General features: G+C 37.6%; 1 protein-coding gene across 1 annotated transcript in view; it reads left to right on the top strand.

The window, feature by feature from the left end:
* Nucleotides 1-1,337: 1,337 nt before the first annotated feature.
* The window catches only part of LOC141330994 (neogenin-like), a 76,703-nt gene continuing 62,897 nt past the window's right edge, over nt 1,338-15,143 (top strand). Inside the window, exon 1 of the mRNA XM_073835813.1 lies at nt 1,338-1,747. Coding sequence (XP_073691914.1) covers nt 1,675-1,747 — 73 coding nt within the window. The 5' untranslated portion in view covers nt 1,338-1,674. The remainder of the gene's footprint in view (nt 1,748-15,143) is intronic.

The following is a 15,143-nucleotide window of genomic DNA, read 5'->3' as shown; positions in this document are numbered from 1 at the left end:
TTTAGTACTGACCTGAACAAGATATTTCACATAAAATATAGTCCACAAGAGAAAACAATTTGAATTTATTTTTTTACATACACTTGATTGTTAATACTGTGTTGTTACCTTGATCCACAGCTGTGTTTTTTTTTTGTCCTGAACAGTTAAACTGCTTGCTGTTCTTCAGAAAAATCCTTCAGGTCCCAGAAATTCTTTGGTTTTTCAGCATTTTTGTGTATCTGAACCCTTTCCAACAATGACTGTATGGTTTTGAGATTAATCTTTTCACACTGAGGGGAATTGAGGGACTCATATGCAACTATTACAGAAGGTTTAAATGCATTTAGAGCCAGGGGTGAAAACTTTTGGAATTTGAAGATTTAAGTAACTTTAACTTATTTTGTCTTCTGGGAAACATGTAAGTATCTTCTGTAGCTTCTGAAGAGCAGTATTAAATGAACAAAATACGACATTTAGGCAAAATAAGAAAAATGTACACCTCTTCCTTCTGTTCAAAAGTTTTTAAACCTTCAGCAATAGTTGTAAATGAGTCAATCATTTGTCCTCAGTGTGAAAAGATGGATCTTGAAGATGGATCTGGAAATCATACAGTCACTGTAGGTAAGGGTTCAAATACACAAAAATGGTTAAAAACAAAATAATTTGTAAGACCTTAAAGATTTTTCTGAAGAACAGCGGGCAGTTTAACTGTTCAGAACGAACATGAACAACTATCACTAAACAAAAAACACAGCTGTGGATCATTCAGGTAACAACAAAGTATTGAGAATCAAGGGGATGTAAACTTTTGAACAGGGTTATTTTTATAAATTCAACTATTATTTTTTCGTGTGGACTATATCTTTTACATTAAATATCTTCTTCAGGTCAGTTCTAAATAATAAAAAAAACAAAACATGCATTTTGGTAACATAATTAACATTTCGCAGATTCTGCAAGGTATGCAAACTTTGACTTCAACTGTATTCATTTATTTATTAAGGTTTTAAGTTGGGTTTATATAATATTACATTATAGTATAGGCTACAATATTGGTTTCAAAACCAGATTGCCAGATCAAGGATCAGGTAGATCCTTTTGTGTGGTATTTAAAAATATTTAACATATGGATTTGAATTTTAACTAAAATCTTAAATTGTTCAAAAGAACCTATAAAATGACTTCAAATAGTTTTCAAGATGGGAAACCCGTTTAAAGCCGTTCCAGGCTTTTGGGATGGCCACATGAGATGAATCCTGATCTCTTTGCGATCCAGTTCCGGTTTTCCCAGGTTCCGATCTGAATTCCTGCTGTTCTCTTTCTCTCTCTGTGAGATCAGTGAAAAATATCTCCAACCGTCCGGACTGGCTCTCTCTCTCTCTTCACCTTTACACATTATGTCTGCACTGACGCCTCGCACTTCGCTCCTCTCCAGCTCGGCGTTGGTTTAATCTCGGAAATATGGATTGACTTTGATTTTACTCGGTCGCCTGTTGAAGTTTTAAAGCGCATTTCTCCGGCTGGTCGTGCCTCTCTGCTCAACGAGCTTCATGTTTCCTTCGGCAACTTTCGGAAGTAACTCGTTCCGGATGTGTTCACACTGTTGAACTGATCCGTGCGCGCGTTCAGAAGGATTTTTAATACGGATTGTGTTCGAGGCTTTTCACACTTCTTTTATTTGTGTTTAAAGTGATGGCGGAGCGGGGAGCCCGGCTGCTCCTCTCTCTTTTCTGCCTCACGATCACAGTTTCACATGCTGAAAAAGGTAAGACAGAGATTAAAGAGCATTCAAACTTTCTGTGCTGCGACCCGCCGTCTGTTAGCGTGAAAGTGACAAATGTGTGAAATGCGTGTAAATTTATGGAAAGTGCAGGAGTGAGTACGTGTGACTAACATTTAATAACTTGGACAACTAACACAGAATCGAGGATTTTGTCCAGTTCATCGAACACGCTCCGTTCAAGCCTCATAAATCAAAACATATGCGTGATATCGCTTTGCAATCTTTATATTTACTCTGAAAAGGCTCATTAACTGCAAGGGTGTGATCTGCATTAACACCTTCACATTTTCACCTGAATAGAAAACCTCATTCCTTTATTAAATAATGAGTCACCAAACCGGCCTCATGGAAAAGAAGTAAATTAAATCTCGTAATTATAGGCTAATAACCTCTTGTCTGGGCTTAAAATCAGAGCTCACGCACTGTTGGAGTGTCACTTACACCTTAGACACTATGTAAGAAATTATAGATCTTCTGCATCACAAATGCAAAAAAGTGGTTATTTTTTGTAAAGACGCCATAAGTTAAACATGGTAGGCTATTTGTTTTGACTGCACACTTGAAAGAAAAGAGGAACATGGTATTTTAAAAAGAACGTCTAACGTATTTATTTTGGAGTCCAAGTGTCCAAAAAGAAAACATACCTGGGACAAAAACCATTGCTTACATATGCCACATGTAATGGTGTCTTTACAGTGAAAAGGCAGCATAGAAGCTGCATATATACCTGAAAAGGTGCATTTAGACTGGTTTATGTTGCACATATGCAACATAAGTGCATTTATACTGATTATAATTTTTTAAATATTTATTTGAAATGAAGAATGAAGAATCAATTGCACTCACAGCCAATGCAGCATCATAGGCGCTTTTGATACAGGGACTGAGCTGGGTCAGAACTACCATATGTTATTTTAGCACTGTTTTATGTGCTAATACACTACATTCTTGCACAGAACATGGAGCCGACACAAAGCAGCCTTTAAATCAGCTGTGCAAATTTGCCTTTAGATAAGGTGGTTGTGATTTTTCCTTCAGAGCAAAGAAATTGAATCTATCAGTCTTTTGTTAGTTCATTCATAATCATTGTTCAAATTGAATATGAAAAGGCTCACATTTAATTTGCGTGATGAATCACTTAACTCTTTCATTAGTATTGGCAACAGGTTTTCACTAGTTTGGATCTTGGGCTTGTTTATTAGGATCACGTACGGTGAGAGCAGGCCGTAGTGGAGTTTGCGGCTGGGCTGTCTTGCGTGCGGAGGCTGATGAAAGCTGCTCTGCTGCATGAAAAGCAATGTGCTGTGGTAAAAAATCACAGGCTTTGCTGGAGATCAGTACAAAAGGGAGGAATGGGGGGCTGGGTGGAACGGGCAGACTCTGTCTGGAAAGTAATAAAACCAGGAGATTAAGGGGGGAACAGGGAGTTCCTTTGGGAGTTTTGATTGATCCCAGAGAATTGGACCTACATGCGGAGAGCGAGTTTCAAGTTACTAATTGTGGGGTCCCCTTCCGAAAATATGTGTTTATTTGAAACACATTTTTTGAGGTCCTAAAGCACACAAATGCGAACCAAAAGCGTTTTTTAAAAGTTCAGGTGACCTACATCTTGTCGATAACGGCATTCCAACTTTTCATTGGGCTGGAAAGGAAATGGGCATGTCTTCATGTGAGAGTTTTTTTTTTTTTTTTTTTTTTTTTGGGGAAAGTTGTCATTGCATCCTTTACATCCCATCTTATCTGCATAATCCTGCTGGGAGAGATTTGTGTGCTGATGGCTTCCCTGCGGACAATGTAAACATCATGCTAAACTGTATAAACACCCTCACAACCTTGTCTGCAACCACTAAGAGATCTGCTTTCTTCGCAGAGGCCTTCATTGCATAGACCTAAGCAAACCCTCAACAAGAGGACTGTGCTATTCTAGCAAAGTTTTTCTCTACTATTTCAAAACATTTGGTATTATAAGTAAAATAATTTCATATTTTTTGAGTGGATCATTAGAAAGCTTTACAATGCTGTATTTAACTTATTTCTAAGCGACACTTCATTATAAAACTTAGTGAAGTAATAAACTTGATATTAGTATATTATAACCAAGTGATGCACCAACATTTCAGCAACCAGGAATAGGCCATGTGTCAATTTCATTCACAGTTTAGATACGGTAAAACCACAAAACCAGATATAAATAACATGGGTATATTTGTAGCAATAGCCAAGAATACATTGTATGAGTCAAAATTATCGTTACTTCATTTGGACAACTTTTCTAGATTTTTCTCGATATTTAGATTTTTTTTTTTTTTTTGCACCCTCAGATTCCAGATTTTCAGATAGTTGCATCTCGGCCAAATATTGTCCTGTCTTAATGCCTAAATCAGTGATTTTTTCAAAGAATTTTTATTCAGATTTTAAATGATCGATAATTCTCAATTTCAATTTTGTGGTCCTGGGTCACATATATATTTTTAACAAAAAATGTAAAATGGCAACACTATGTTTTTTGCTCTTTACTAGAGTTACTTCATTATTCAGTACTATGGCACATATCTAATGGCATCACTAGACCATAGTACCAGCAGAGTGCTTTTAGTAAAAGCTGTGTTGTATTTTGCTTATTTATAGAACATGGAGAGATGTATTTTTATCATAGATAAATAGATGCCTTTTCTGGTAATATCCCATCAGTGCACTAGCCTGTCCGTTGTTTTGCATTGTAATCATTATCCAAAGTCATCATTACTGAAGCAGCTGCATGTTTTCAGATGTCAGGGAACAAAGAGGATCAATATCACAGTAACAAATTAAGTATTGTCAGCAATTGAATCTCGCTGGAAATAGGGCGTCACAATAAGCTCCAGCTGAGAGATCTAGCCATCAATGTTCTTTATTAATTTAGATGGACAATGAGCCCTTGGCTAATTGCCTAATGTGCAAATGAAGGGGTGATAGTAGCATGTAAATGGATTATGATTGATGGAGATATTTGTTTATTCCACTAGCGGCGAAAGTGCTGGTTAATAATTTGACCTGATATTTGTCAACATATAATTTGAGTTTGGGTGAGGAAATCAAACCCTTGCATTGACTTTGTACTAAGTGATATAGCAGTGTGTTGGTATGTTTGGAATGGCATACTTACTATTTTATACTACATGTAAAAAATATGTATTTGCAAAGAATGGAATGAATAACCTACTACGTTTGCCAAAACGAGGAGGAAACAACCGGAGCACACTGCATAGGATTCTGTATCCCAGTATGCAGTGCATTCGACTTGTCTGCCATTTCCCACTATCTACACGGATGGTCCATATCATCTCACTTTCTTGATTCATCATTAGATCAGACAGCGAAAATGAGGAAAATTGGAGTGTGAATTGGCATATTTGATTTCGACGACTGAATGTAAGCTGTGGTTTTAAACATGCCACGTAGTGAGATCATATGGCAGCAATTTAGCACACTACAGTTTGAAATGTTCAATGCTACATGCTGTTTCAATTACTATTAAAAAAAATTGTACAGTATGTACTGCACAGTATATAGTAAGTGGTACGTAGGCTCAAATATTCCATTCCGAGCTTGCCTTTACTACATAGGCTGCGTCAGGAAACCTTAACATCAACACAGACTGTTCACCAGCATTTGTTTTTTAGTGGTCGCTAAATTGAGGTATAAATGGTTAAAGCTACTTGTGAAAATTTGAGTCCAATTATTAAAATGGTAAGCTTCCGCTCTGTGAGGTTATTGGAAAGATTTCTGATGATCCAAGCCAGCCCAGCTCAAATCTGCACCATTACCATCAGTAGTGTATCATTATGTTACTGAGTGCACTATTTTAGTGTAGCGTTTGAGAAAATGACCGGTCTACGCAAATACACACGAGGTAGTGTACGGCTTTTTGTTGTTGTTGAAGGAATTCCGATGGAATGGTCATGCCTACGGAATGTTTGGTGGTCAACACCCTCATTTGGGATCTGAGTGGCTACAGTTCCCAGTGGATCTCTCTTTTACTGCCGTGTCTTTTGCCAGCCTCAGCAGCTGGAGAAGATTATGATGCATGTGTGATATGAATGCTTGTACTCCAACTAGTGGTTCTGATAAGCCATTTGCAATGTCTTCCTCTTGGTATGATTGTGTTCACCCTAGCAAGTCCAGAATTGGGTTCATATGAAACTGTATTTGAAAAGCTTCAATTATGACTAGCTAAACAGTATCTATTTATTAGCAACGACAGGCAACACTATTACTGTTGCTTATACGAAGGGTTACAGATTTGAACAAACTGTAGAATGTAACTCTTAGAATGTAACTTGTCCTACATTAGTTGTTTTGCAGCTGCAAATCATAATCCAGTCTTGATATTGTATATATTGGCTTATATAAAATATTTAATAATATATATAATAATACTTGTTTCACTTATTTTTACAATAATTATCTGCATTGTCCAGAATTTTACTTCACAAGTACATCATAAGTACATCACTTAAAGGGTTAGTTCACCCAAAAAACATGAACGTGTGGCAGAGACTGACACAGAAGAGCAGAAATTGTTGAATATATTTGTAGTTTTTTTGGTTTTCTTTTAACTTCATAAAATTAAGATTGAACCACTGATGTCACATGAACTATTTTAACAATGTCCTTACTATCTTTCTGGGTCTTGAATGTGGTAGTCGCAGGGTCAGAAAGCTCTCGGATTTCATCAAAAATATCTTAATCTGTGTTCCGAAGATAAACAAAGGTCTTGGAATGTCATGAGGATGAGTAATTAACTCTTTATCTTAAAGGAAGACCCAAGAATGGGACAATTGGCCAAAACACATACAATTCTTTTTGTTTTTAGTTGAAAACGGTGTTTGGTAATCGCTCCCTTATAGAGACCATTAAGTGACCCAGAACTCCCAAGTAACCTTTAAATGGATAGTTTACCCAAAAATGAAAATTCTGTCATTAATTACTCAACCTGATGTTGGTTCAAACCTGTAAGACCGCTGTTTATCTATTAACATGTATTAATATATATTGATTAACATATTCAGAAGATATTTTTGATGAAATCCGAGAGTTTTCTGACCCTGCATAGACAGCAACACAAATGACACATTTAAGGTCCAAAAAGGTAGTAAGGACATCATTAAAATAGTCCATGTGGCATCAGTGGTTCAACCATTATATTATGAAGCTATGAGATTACTTTTTGTGGTACTCTCGATAATGGTGGCGGACTGTCCCGGGAGAGAAGAAATCGTTGAATAAAGTCGAAGTGAAATATTTTTTTTTTCTTTGCAAACAGTATTCTCGTAGCTTCAGAAAATTACAGTTGAACCACTGATGTCACATGGACTGTTTTAATGACGTCCTTAGTCTGTTTCTGTGTCTTGACTGTGGTAGTACAAAGGGTCAGAAATCTCTCAGATTTCATGAAATATATCTTAATTTGTGTTCTGAAGATGAACTAATGTCTTACAGATTTGGAACGACATCAGGGTGAGTAATTAATGACAGAATTTTCATTTTTGGCTGAACTATCCCTTTAAACATCACTCAGCTCAATTATCTTTAGAAAATGTAAACATTAATTCTGTATTGTGTGTGTGTGTGTGTGTGTGTGTGTGTGTGTGTGTGTGTGTGTGTGTGTGTGTGTGTGATTTCTCCCCAACTTCCGGAGTTCTGTTCTGCACCGTTCTGTTCTGCATATTTCACAGTCGGCACCATACCGCTGAACTAGAACAAATATGAGCACTCAATTGCGGGAAACCATTTTTCCATGTGCAAAACCGATCTGTTCACTGCTCAGTCCAAATAAAACCCATTTATTGCTGACCCAGTTAGTTTGGAATGTTTCGATTTTGTACTTCTTTCCGACAATGCACGGGCAGCTTGGCTGCTCACATGCACTACCGTATTAATTAGTATTGTTCTTTCTCCATCTTCCTGTGCTGGTAGTTGAGCTGTCATGAAATGGGGTCTGTTTTCTTTATGGCCTGTTTTGTAGCATTTCACTTAATCACGAAAATCTGAATGGACCAGTTATTACAGTCTCCACACACCTGCTGAAGCGAACTTGTGCTGTATTTCCCTTCATTCGGTTCCCGGTTCTCAGCAGTAAATGTTATATGTGAGTAACGACAGCATGAACTGATATCTGTGCCAAGCATTCCGGCAGACTAAAGCTGTGAAATCATTGAAGATGATTGAAGCACCCTGTTGTAGTTGCACATTGCTTGAACTTTGATGACGAGCTGTAGTCTGTAGACGTATCACTGAAGATGGATTGTGAATGAGCTCAATAAAAGGTGCCAGTCTGCCTGAACTCAGCTTGTTGCTCTTGGCAGCTCAAGACATGCTTAAGATCTTCTCGCCGCCCCATCCTGAGGTTGGCTTTTGGTTTATCGCAAAGGTCCGGAAAGGGCTTGTCATACCTGCCTGCTCGAAAAGCAAACACTGCTTCTTTTGCTTAACCAAGGAAGTGTGAAAACGGAAAGCTGGGACTCTATATTTAAACAGTGCAATATTTGCTCATTTTTTTTCATATGTAAATTAGTAACCTGTATTTTCCAGGTGTCACTAATCAGTAAAGGTGTAGTTCACCTAATAATTACCATTTTAATATAATTTACTTAAAATTATGACAGTGGTTTAAAATCCATATATCTTCTTTGGTTCCGCAAGATAGAAAATTGGAAATTTTGAGTAATATATTGGTTGATCTTTATTTCATATTACAATGAATATAAACTGGAGCTTTCAAGCTTTGAAAAAGAACACATTCCGAGTTTTTCAGTGAATATTGAATAAATTTCAATTTGTTGCTCACTCAAAGCTAATTTTTGGCTTCAGACTTCAGAATTGAAATATACAGTCGTGGCCAAAAGTTTTGAGAATGACACAAATATTAGTTTTCACAAAGTTTGCTGCTAAACTGCTTTTAGATCTTTGTTTCAGTTGTTTCTGTGATGTACTGAAATATAATTACAAGCACTTCATACGTTTCAAAGGCTTTTATCGACAATTACATGACATTTATGCAAAGAGTCAGTATTTGCAGTGTTGGCCCTTCTTTTTCTGGACCTCTGCAATTCGACTGGGCATGCTCTCAATCAACTTCTGGGCCAAATCCTGACTGATAGCAACCCATTCTTTCATAATCACTTCTTGGAGTTTGTCAGAATTAGTGGGTTTTTGTTTGTCCACCCGCCTCTTGAGGATTGACCACAAGTTTTAAGATCTGGGGAGTTTCCAGGCCATGGACCCAAAATGTCAAAGTTTTGGTCCCCGAGCCACTTAGTTATCACTTTTGCCTTATGGCACGGTGCTCCATTGTGCTGGAAAATGCATTGTTCTTCACCAAACTGTTGTTGGATTGTTGGAAGAAGTTGCTGTTGGAGGGTGTCTTGGTACCATTCTTTATTCATGGCTGTGTTTTTGGGCAAAATTGTGAGTGCGCCCACTCCCTTGGATGAGAAGCAACCCCACACATGAATGGTCTCAGGATGCTTTACTGTTGGCATGACACAGGACTGATGGTAGCGCTCACCTTTTCTTCACCGGACAAGCCTTTTTCCAGATGCCCCAAACAATCGGAAAGAGGCTTCATCAGAGAATATGACTTTGCCCCAGTCCTCAGCAGTCCATTCGCCATACTTTTTGGCACTCTGGTGGCACTCCGATCCCGCAGCTGAATCCTCTTTAGGAGACGATCCTGGCGCTTGCTGGACTTTCTTGGACGCCCTGAAGCCTTCTTAACAATGCAGTGGAAAGTTTTTTTCGGGATTAAGTTAATTTTCATGGCAAAGAAGGACTATGCAATTCATCTGATTACTCTTCATAACATTCTGGAGTATATGCAAATTGCTATTATAAAAACTTAAGCAGCAACTTTTCCAATTTCCAATATTTATGTAATTCTCAAAACTTTTGGCCACACTCCTAAAAAAAAAAGGTTCTTTATTGGCATCGATGGTTCAGTGAAGAACCTTGAACATCCATGAAACCTTTCAAATGCAGAAAAGGTTCTTTTGAGTCAAAAAAGGTTCTTTAGATTTTTAAAATGTTCTTTAAAATGGTTCTTTAAAGAACTGTTCACTGAAAGGTTCTTTGGGGAAACAAAAATGGTTCTTCTATGGCATCACTGCAAAAACACCCTTTTGAAAAGAATGTAGAGCCAATTGAGAAGAGCACAAAAACAAGCTTCCATTGAAAAATATCATACATTGATGAACAACATGAGAGTAAATAAATGGCTGAATATTCTCAGAATACTTGTTTGACAAATAAAGGCAGGATGTGTCAAGGTTTTCGCTTTATAGAAGTTGTTTCATATGATGCTTTTCTGAATATATGTTATAAAGCATGTTGATTATGTATTTCATAATTAAAAGGACTACAGAATCTGTTTATATTAGCCTAGGTTACATCATATCCTGTGAATACTGTATCTTGACTGAAATAAGTCTCTGAAAGGTCTGATAGAGTTGCTTTCGTGTTTGTTAGATCTGCTCTTTATGAGTCTTGAACCTTATGAGATAACAGATGTCAGAGAGCCTGGAGGAGCTGTGCATTACTGACCTTTTATGGTGTTTCACATTACACCCAAATGAATGTAGATTTGTCAATTTTCTAGGCATTGTTATGGTATAAGACAGTCTGGGTGGTTTCTAGGGTTGCATTTATAACTTGTAGATGGTTTTGCAGCTGCAGTGCTTGCAAGATGAGATATGAAGAATTTCCTCCCGATGGTTAGGAGCAGCGGGAATGATGGAAACCAGCTGCTCTGGGTCCCTGACCTCAAGAATTGGCCTCTGACCCTACGATGGATAAACGCAGCTAGAGAAAAAACAGCCAGGAGAAGAAGATAAAGCCAGAGAAGCACCTGCAGAGTAGGCCTGACATTCCAGCACTGGACCCATGGACACGTGTCACATGATTCCACCGAGTGTGCTTGAATAGGAGGAGGCATCATTAGAGGGAGGCCAGCTGTTACTAAATATGCCTAATGAGCTGTTTTATGGATGAAAACTTGATGAAAATGCATATTTGACAGACTACCTGTGGAATAAGTATGCCTACGTGGATTCACAGAAAGCTCCACAGTTTTCCAGCGCATTATCATTTCACGAAAGTTTCATCCGATGTATAAATGTTCTGTTTCTTTAAACTTTTTATTTGGAAAGTTCTCTGAGCGAACTAGTAACTTTCAGCTACTATTAAGAGTTTAGTACTCTGAGCAGTTTAACACATTTACCATTTAAATTCATTCTGCAGAATATGCAGATTGCATGCGGGCCTTGAAATAAGTAATCGCTTTTACAGACCTATGCAAATGTGCCCCTTTTCACTTAGGTACACGAAAATGAAGCAAATTAGCTGGGAGACGATTTGCTTTTAATATTTGACTAGATTAAAGTAGGATTTTTTCTGAGGCAGAGGGAAAATCTTCCTGGGATTCTTTTATCAAAGGTTCACAAATTATATTTTTCTTGTTTCTGTTTTTCCTTACCTTATAATAAGGTTTGATATTGGTAATTGGACAATTTTGGAAGACATAGCAATCGCCCATGATTTTGCAGCAGTGGTATCAGGCCTATTATGTTCATCAAAAAGCAATTACAGGAAGCCGTGATTTCGGGATCTTTTTTTACATATGGTAATTAATTATACAAAATGCTACTTCTATCTTCCATTTCTCACCTCTAGACACTTACACAATCGCCCCACTTCATCTGAATTAAGCAGAATCATGTGTACAATAACTTGATGATTGGATAATTAGCAGTTGCAATCAGATGATATCGCAGTCATTACCCTTTGCATTTTTTGGGGGGCAAAGTAGACATTTGGAGGAGGTTTTTTTCTGTACATATCGAGTTAGTAAGATAATGAACCTCTTCACTGAGCAGTGGACTGGCCCGACCCAGTCCACTCATAGTCTTACTGCTGCTGCCTGCATTCCCAGCATGGCTGGGCCAGTAATTCACGGTCAGGGTGGTGTTGCACATTGCTTGCCGAAAAGAGGGGGGTCAGGGGTTCAATTGCTCCCCCTGGGTAAAGCCTTAGATACATAGTGACTGTACAGCTGCCCCACGCTGACTACAGTAGTAATTAATTTCTAATGAGGGTTGGACCACTCGCTTGTGCCAGCCAGCATTGAGCCCACGGGCTCCAGACGTATTCTTCTATGCCCCATTTATTTAAAGAGTGTGTAATATTCTCCAGTAGGTCAGAAGTTCCATTTCACTTTATGATGTCGACTCTCCTCGTGTAATTTCTCCTAGAAGCTTTTCAACACTTATTTTGATTAGATCGCAATATAGCGATATGAAAAAGATTTGTCTTTTCAGTCTTATGTGAGATTGAATGAAGTTTTTCGCGCTTCTTGTTTCTAGTTCAATAAACCCATCCCAGTTCATTTCATTTTTTATATAGTTACTCTCTTTCGTTTCATTGCTCTTAGTGGAAGCGCGCCTTCAGCGCATTCAATCGCTTTTAATTAAAGTAGGTGACTTGTGTATTGTGGTTTTGGGTCAGTGCTGAAGCGGCTTGTATTGATAAAATTTCCTGAGAGGAAACTGTTCTGTGAAATACAGGAAGCCATTAGGAAGTCTGGGCCTCACATCTATCTGCAGCCAGTAAACAGTGTCTAGCCCCTTGTGTAAGCACTATGGATGAGCTTTAGTGTTTGTGAAGATAATTTTGTTGTGAAATGAACAACAAAACCCACAGAAAAACAACATTCGGATGTGTTCTATCAGGGAAAACAGTTGATGGTTTGTTTTTGAGGCTTGAGGTTATTTTTCTGAAGTAACCATATGTGACCATGGACCTCAAAAGCAGTCTTAAGTAGCATGGGTATATTTGTAGAAATAGCCAAAAATACATTTGTTCGGGTCAAAAGTATTGATTTTTCTTTTATGCCAAAACCATTGGGATACTAAGTAAAGATCATGTTCCATGAAGATATTTTGTAAATTTCCTACCATAAATATATCAAAATGTAATTTTTGATTAGTAATATGCATTGCTTAGAACTTCATTTGGACAACTTTAAAGGTGATTTTCTCAATATTTAGATTTTTTTTTTGCACCCTCAGATTCCAGATTTTTAAATAGTTGTATCTCGGCTAAATATTATTCTAATCTATTCTAACAAACCATACATCAATGGAAAGCTTTCATATGATGTATAAATCATAAAAAATGATTATGACTGGTTTTGTGGTCCAGGGTCACATATTATGTAGTTGCTATGCTAAGGTGCTCTAAATTGATGTTTTTGTGTTATTATATTTTACCTAATTGTTTTGGATAGTTGCTGGTAGTGATGCAACAAACAAAACTGTGTAGCCAAAACAGCAAGGAAAATAAAATGGTTTTGTTTGAAATAGTTTTGGAGGGAGGGCCTAAAACATTGATTGAAAGTTGCAGAAGAACTGTACTACAATTGGATTGTAGGTACATATATTTGTTGGTTTTCAGCCAAATAAATACTTCAGTTTCAATACTTTTTGGCGTTACTAATTGGTTTCCTATTGGGCCAAGTCTGAAGTTCTTTGTGAACATGTTTTATTGCCCCAAAAGCATAAATTGTAAGTTCAGTTGTTTAAAAAAGAAACAATGCAGCTATTAGTTTCTAAGTTATCTAGCATCTCTTAGATATTAGTTATCTTTCATGTAGCAAAATTGTTATGACATAAATGTCAAAGTCTTAGCAATGCTTGCAATCAATATTGTTTTTGGAAACACTTGGAATCCCATCATATGTGGCTCTGAACCACAAAACCAGACGTAAGGGTAAATTTTTGTTAAATTGAGATTTATACAATATTTAAATAAATAAGATTTCCATTGATGTATGGTTTGTTAGGATAGGACAATATTTGTCTGAGAAAATCTGGAATCTGAGGGTGCAAAAAAAAAATTTAAATTTAAAGTTTAAAGTTGTCCAAATGAAGCTCTTAATGGAACATGATCTTTACTTAATATCCTAATGATTTTAGCATAAAAGGAAATTTGATAATTTTGACCCATTCAATGTATTTTTTGGATATTGCTACAAATATACCAGTGCTACTTACGCTATGACTGGTTTTGTGGTTCAGAGTCAAATTTTTTTAACCCTTATCATGGTTTTCAATATTCAGTACTCTTCAAATTGTTGCTATCACTTTACCATCCTTTCACAGCAGTCAGTTTTGGACTGATGTTCATTTTAGCCTTTAGTCTTTCAATGTTTTAGAGAACCAAGAGTCTGGCTAATTTAAGTGTACCGTGAGCGATGATCTTCAGAATGAGATTTACCTGATATAAACCTTCGTTCATTTCTAATGCTTTGTTGTGCACAAATTGATTTAAAGTCCTTGACGAGCTCTGGAACTCATTCAGGTTGTTGTTATTGAACCCTCGTAACTGAATTACTCAAGGTAAACCTTTCCTAATATAATTTCAAGCTTTGCCGTCCATTTTCATCCGGCGAGTTCTTTCTGCTAATGAACAAGTAAATGTGACCATTAAGTTTGTGCATTTCTGGTGAATGGCAAATGCAAAAAAAAGATCGTTGCCTACTCGCGCTTTGGATTTCTTCACCAAAAATGTTATACAAAGCATTGATCATCCATGAAATCACATATCACCAAATATCACTTTAAAATCTCAGTGGAAAATTGACTAGTAGTTAAGTGGTTATGGAGCTGTGCTGAATTGGGCCCCTGAGAACCTCCGCGATGCCTCGCTACGTCTATCCCGTCGTGCGCTGCTCCTATTTGAATTTCAATCAGCGCTTGATGTGTTGTTATGTGAAGGCATGGGGGATGGAGGTAAGGTGGAATATGTGGCGTGACCGACGGAGACTCATTTGAGGCTCGTTTGTGTCCGTTCGCGTCCCAGGGGGCACATGCCGTAAACTGCTAGCCGCTGGGCTTGCAAACACTCTATTTTTACGGACGTCCCCAGCTAGAACATGCTGATCTCAGACTGGAGGTGGTACAATCAATATTAACCCCCTCCCTACCTCCATCTCCTTCTCCTTGTTGTGTGTCACTTCATCATGTGCTGTCACATCTACCACACCTTAGTTTGCTATATTGAATTAAATGTGCTGTGGTAGCAGCATTGCTCCTTTAGCCCATGTCATTCACTCTGCGGGGTTCAAGAGCATAATTGTCTCCTGGACTCCATTAACCAGCCATATGTTTTATGCGTATTTACCATAATGTGTGATTGAATTATTCCGCTTCTGACACCGTGTGTTTCTTACAAATGCATCCCATACTGGGAAATGCTAATTCTGCAGTTTCTCTACCTTTCCATATGGCGCTCGCTGAATCTCTTCGGTCTCTGCGGTGATATCAAATGAGCAGGTTTTGAAATG

This window comes from Garra rufa, chromosome 3, assembly GCF_049309525.1.
Source record: "Garra rufa chromosome 3, GarRuf1.0, whole genome shotgun sequence".
NCBI lineage: Eukaryota > Metazoa > Chordata > Actinopteri > Cypriniformes > Cyprinidae > Garra > Garra rufa.
This window is presented reverse-complemented; position numbering and strand designations above follow the sequence as displayed.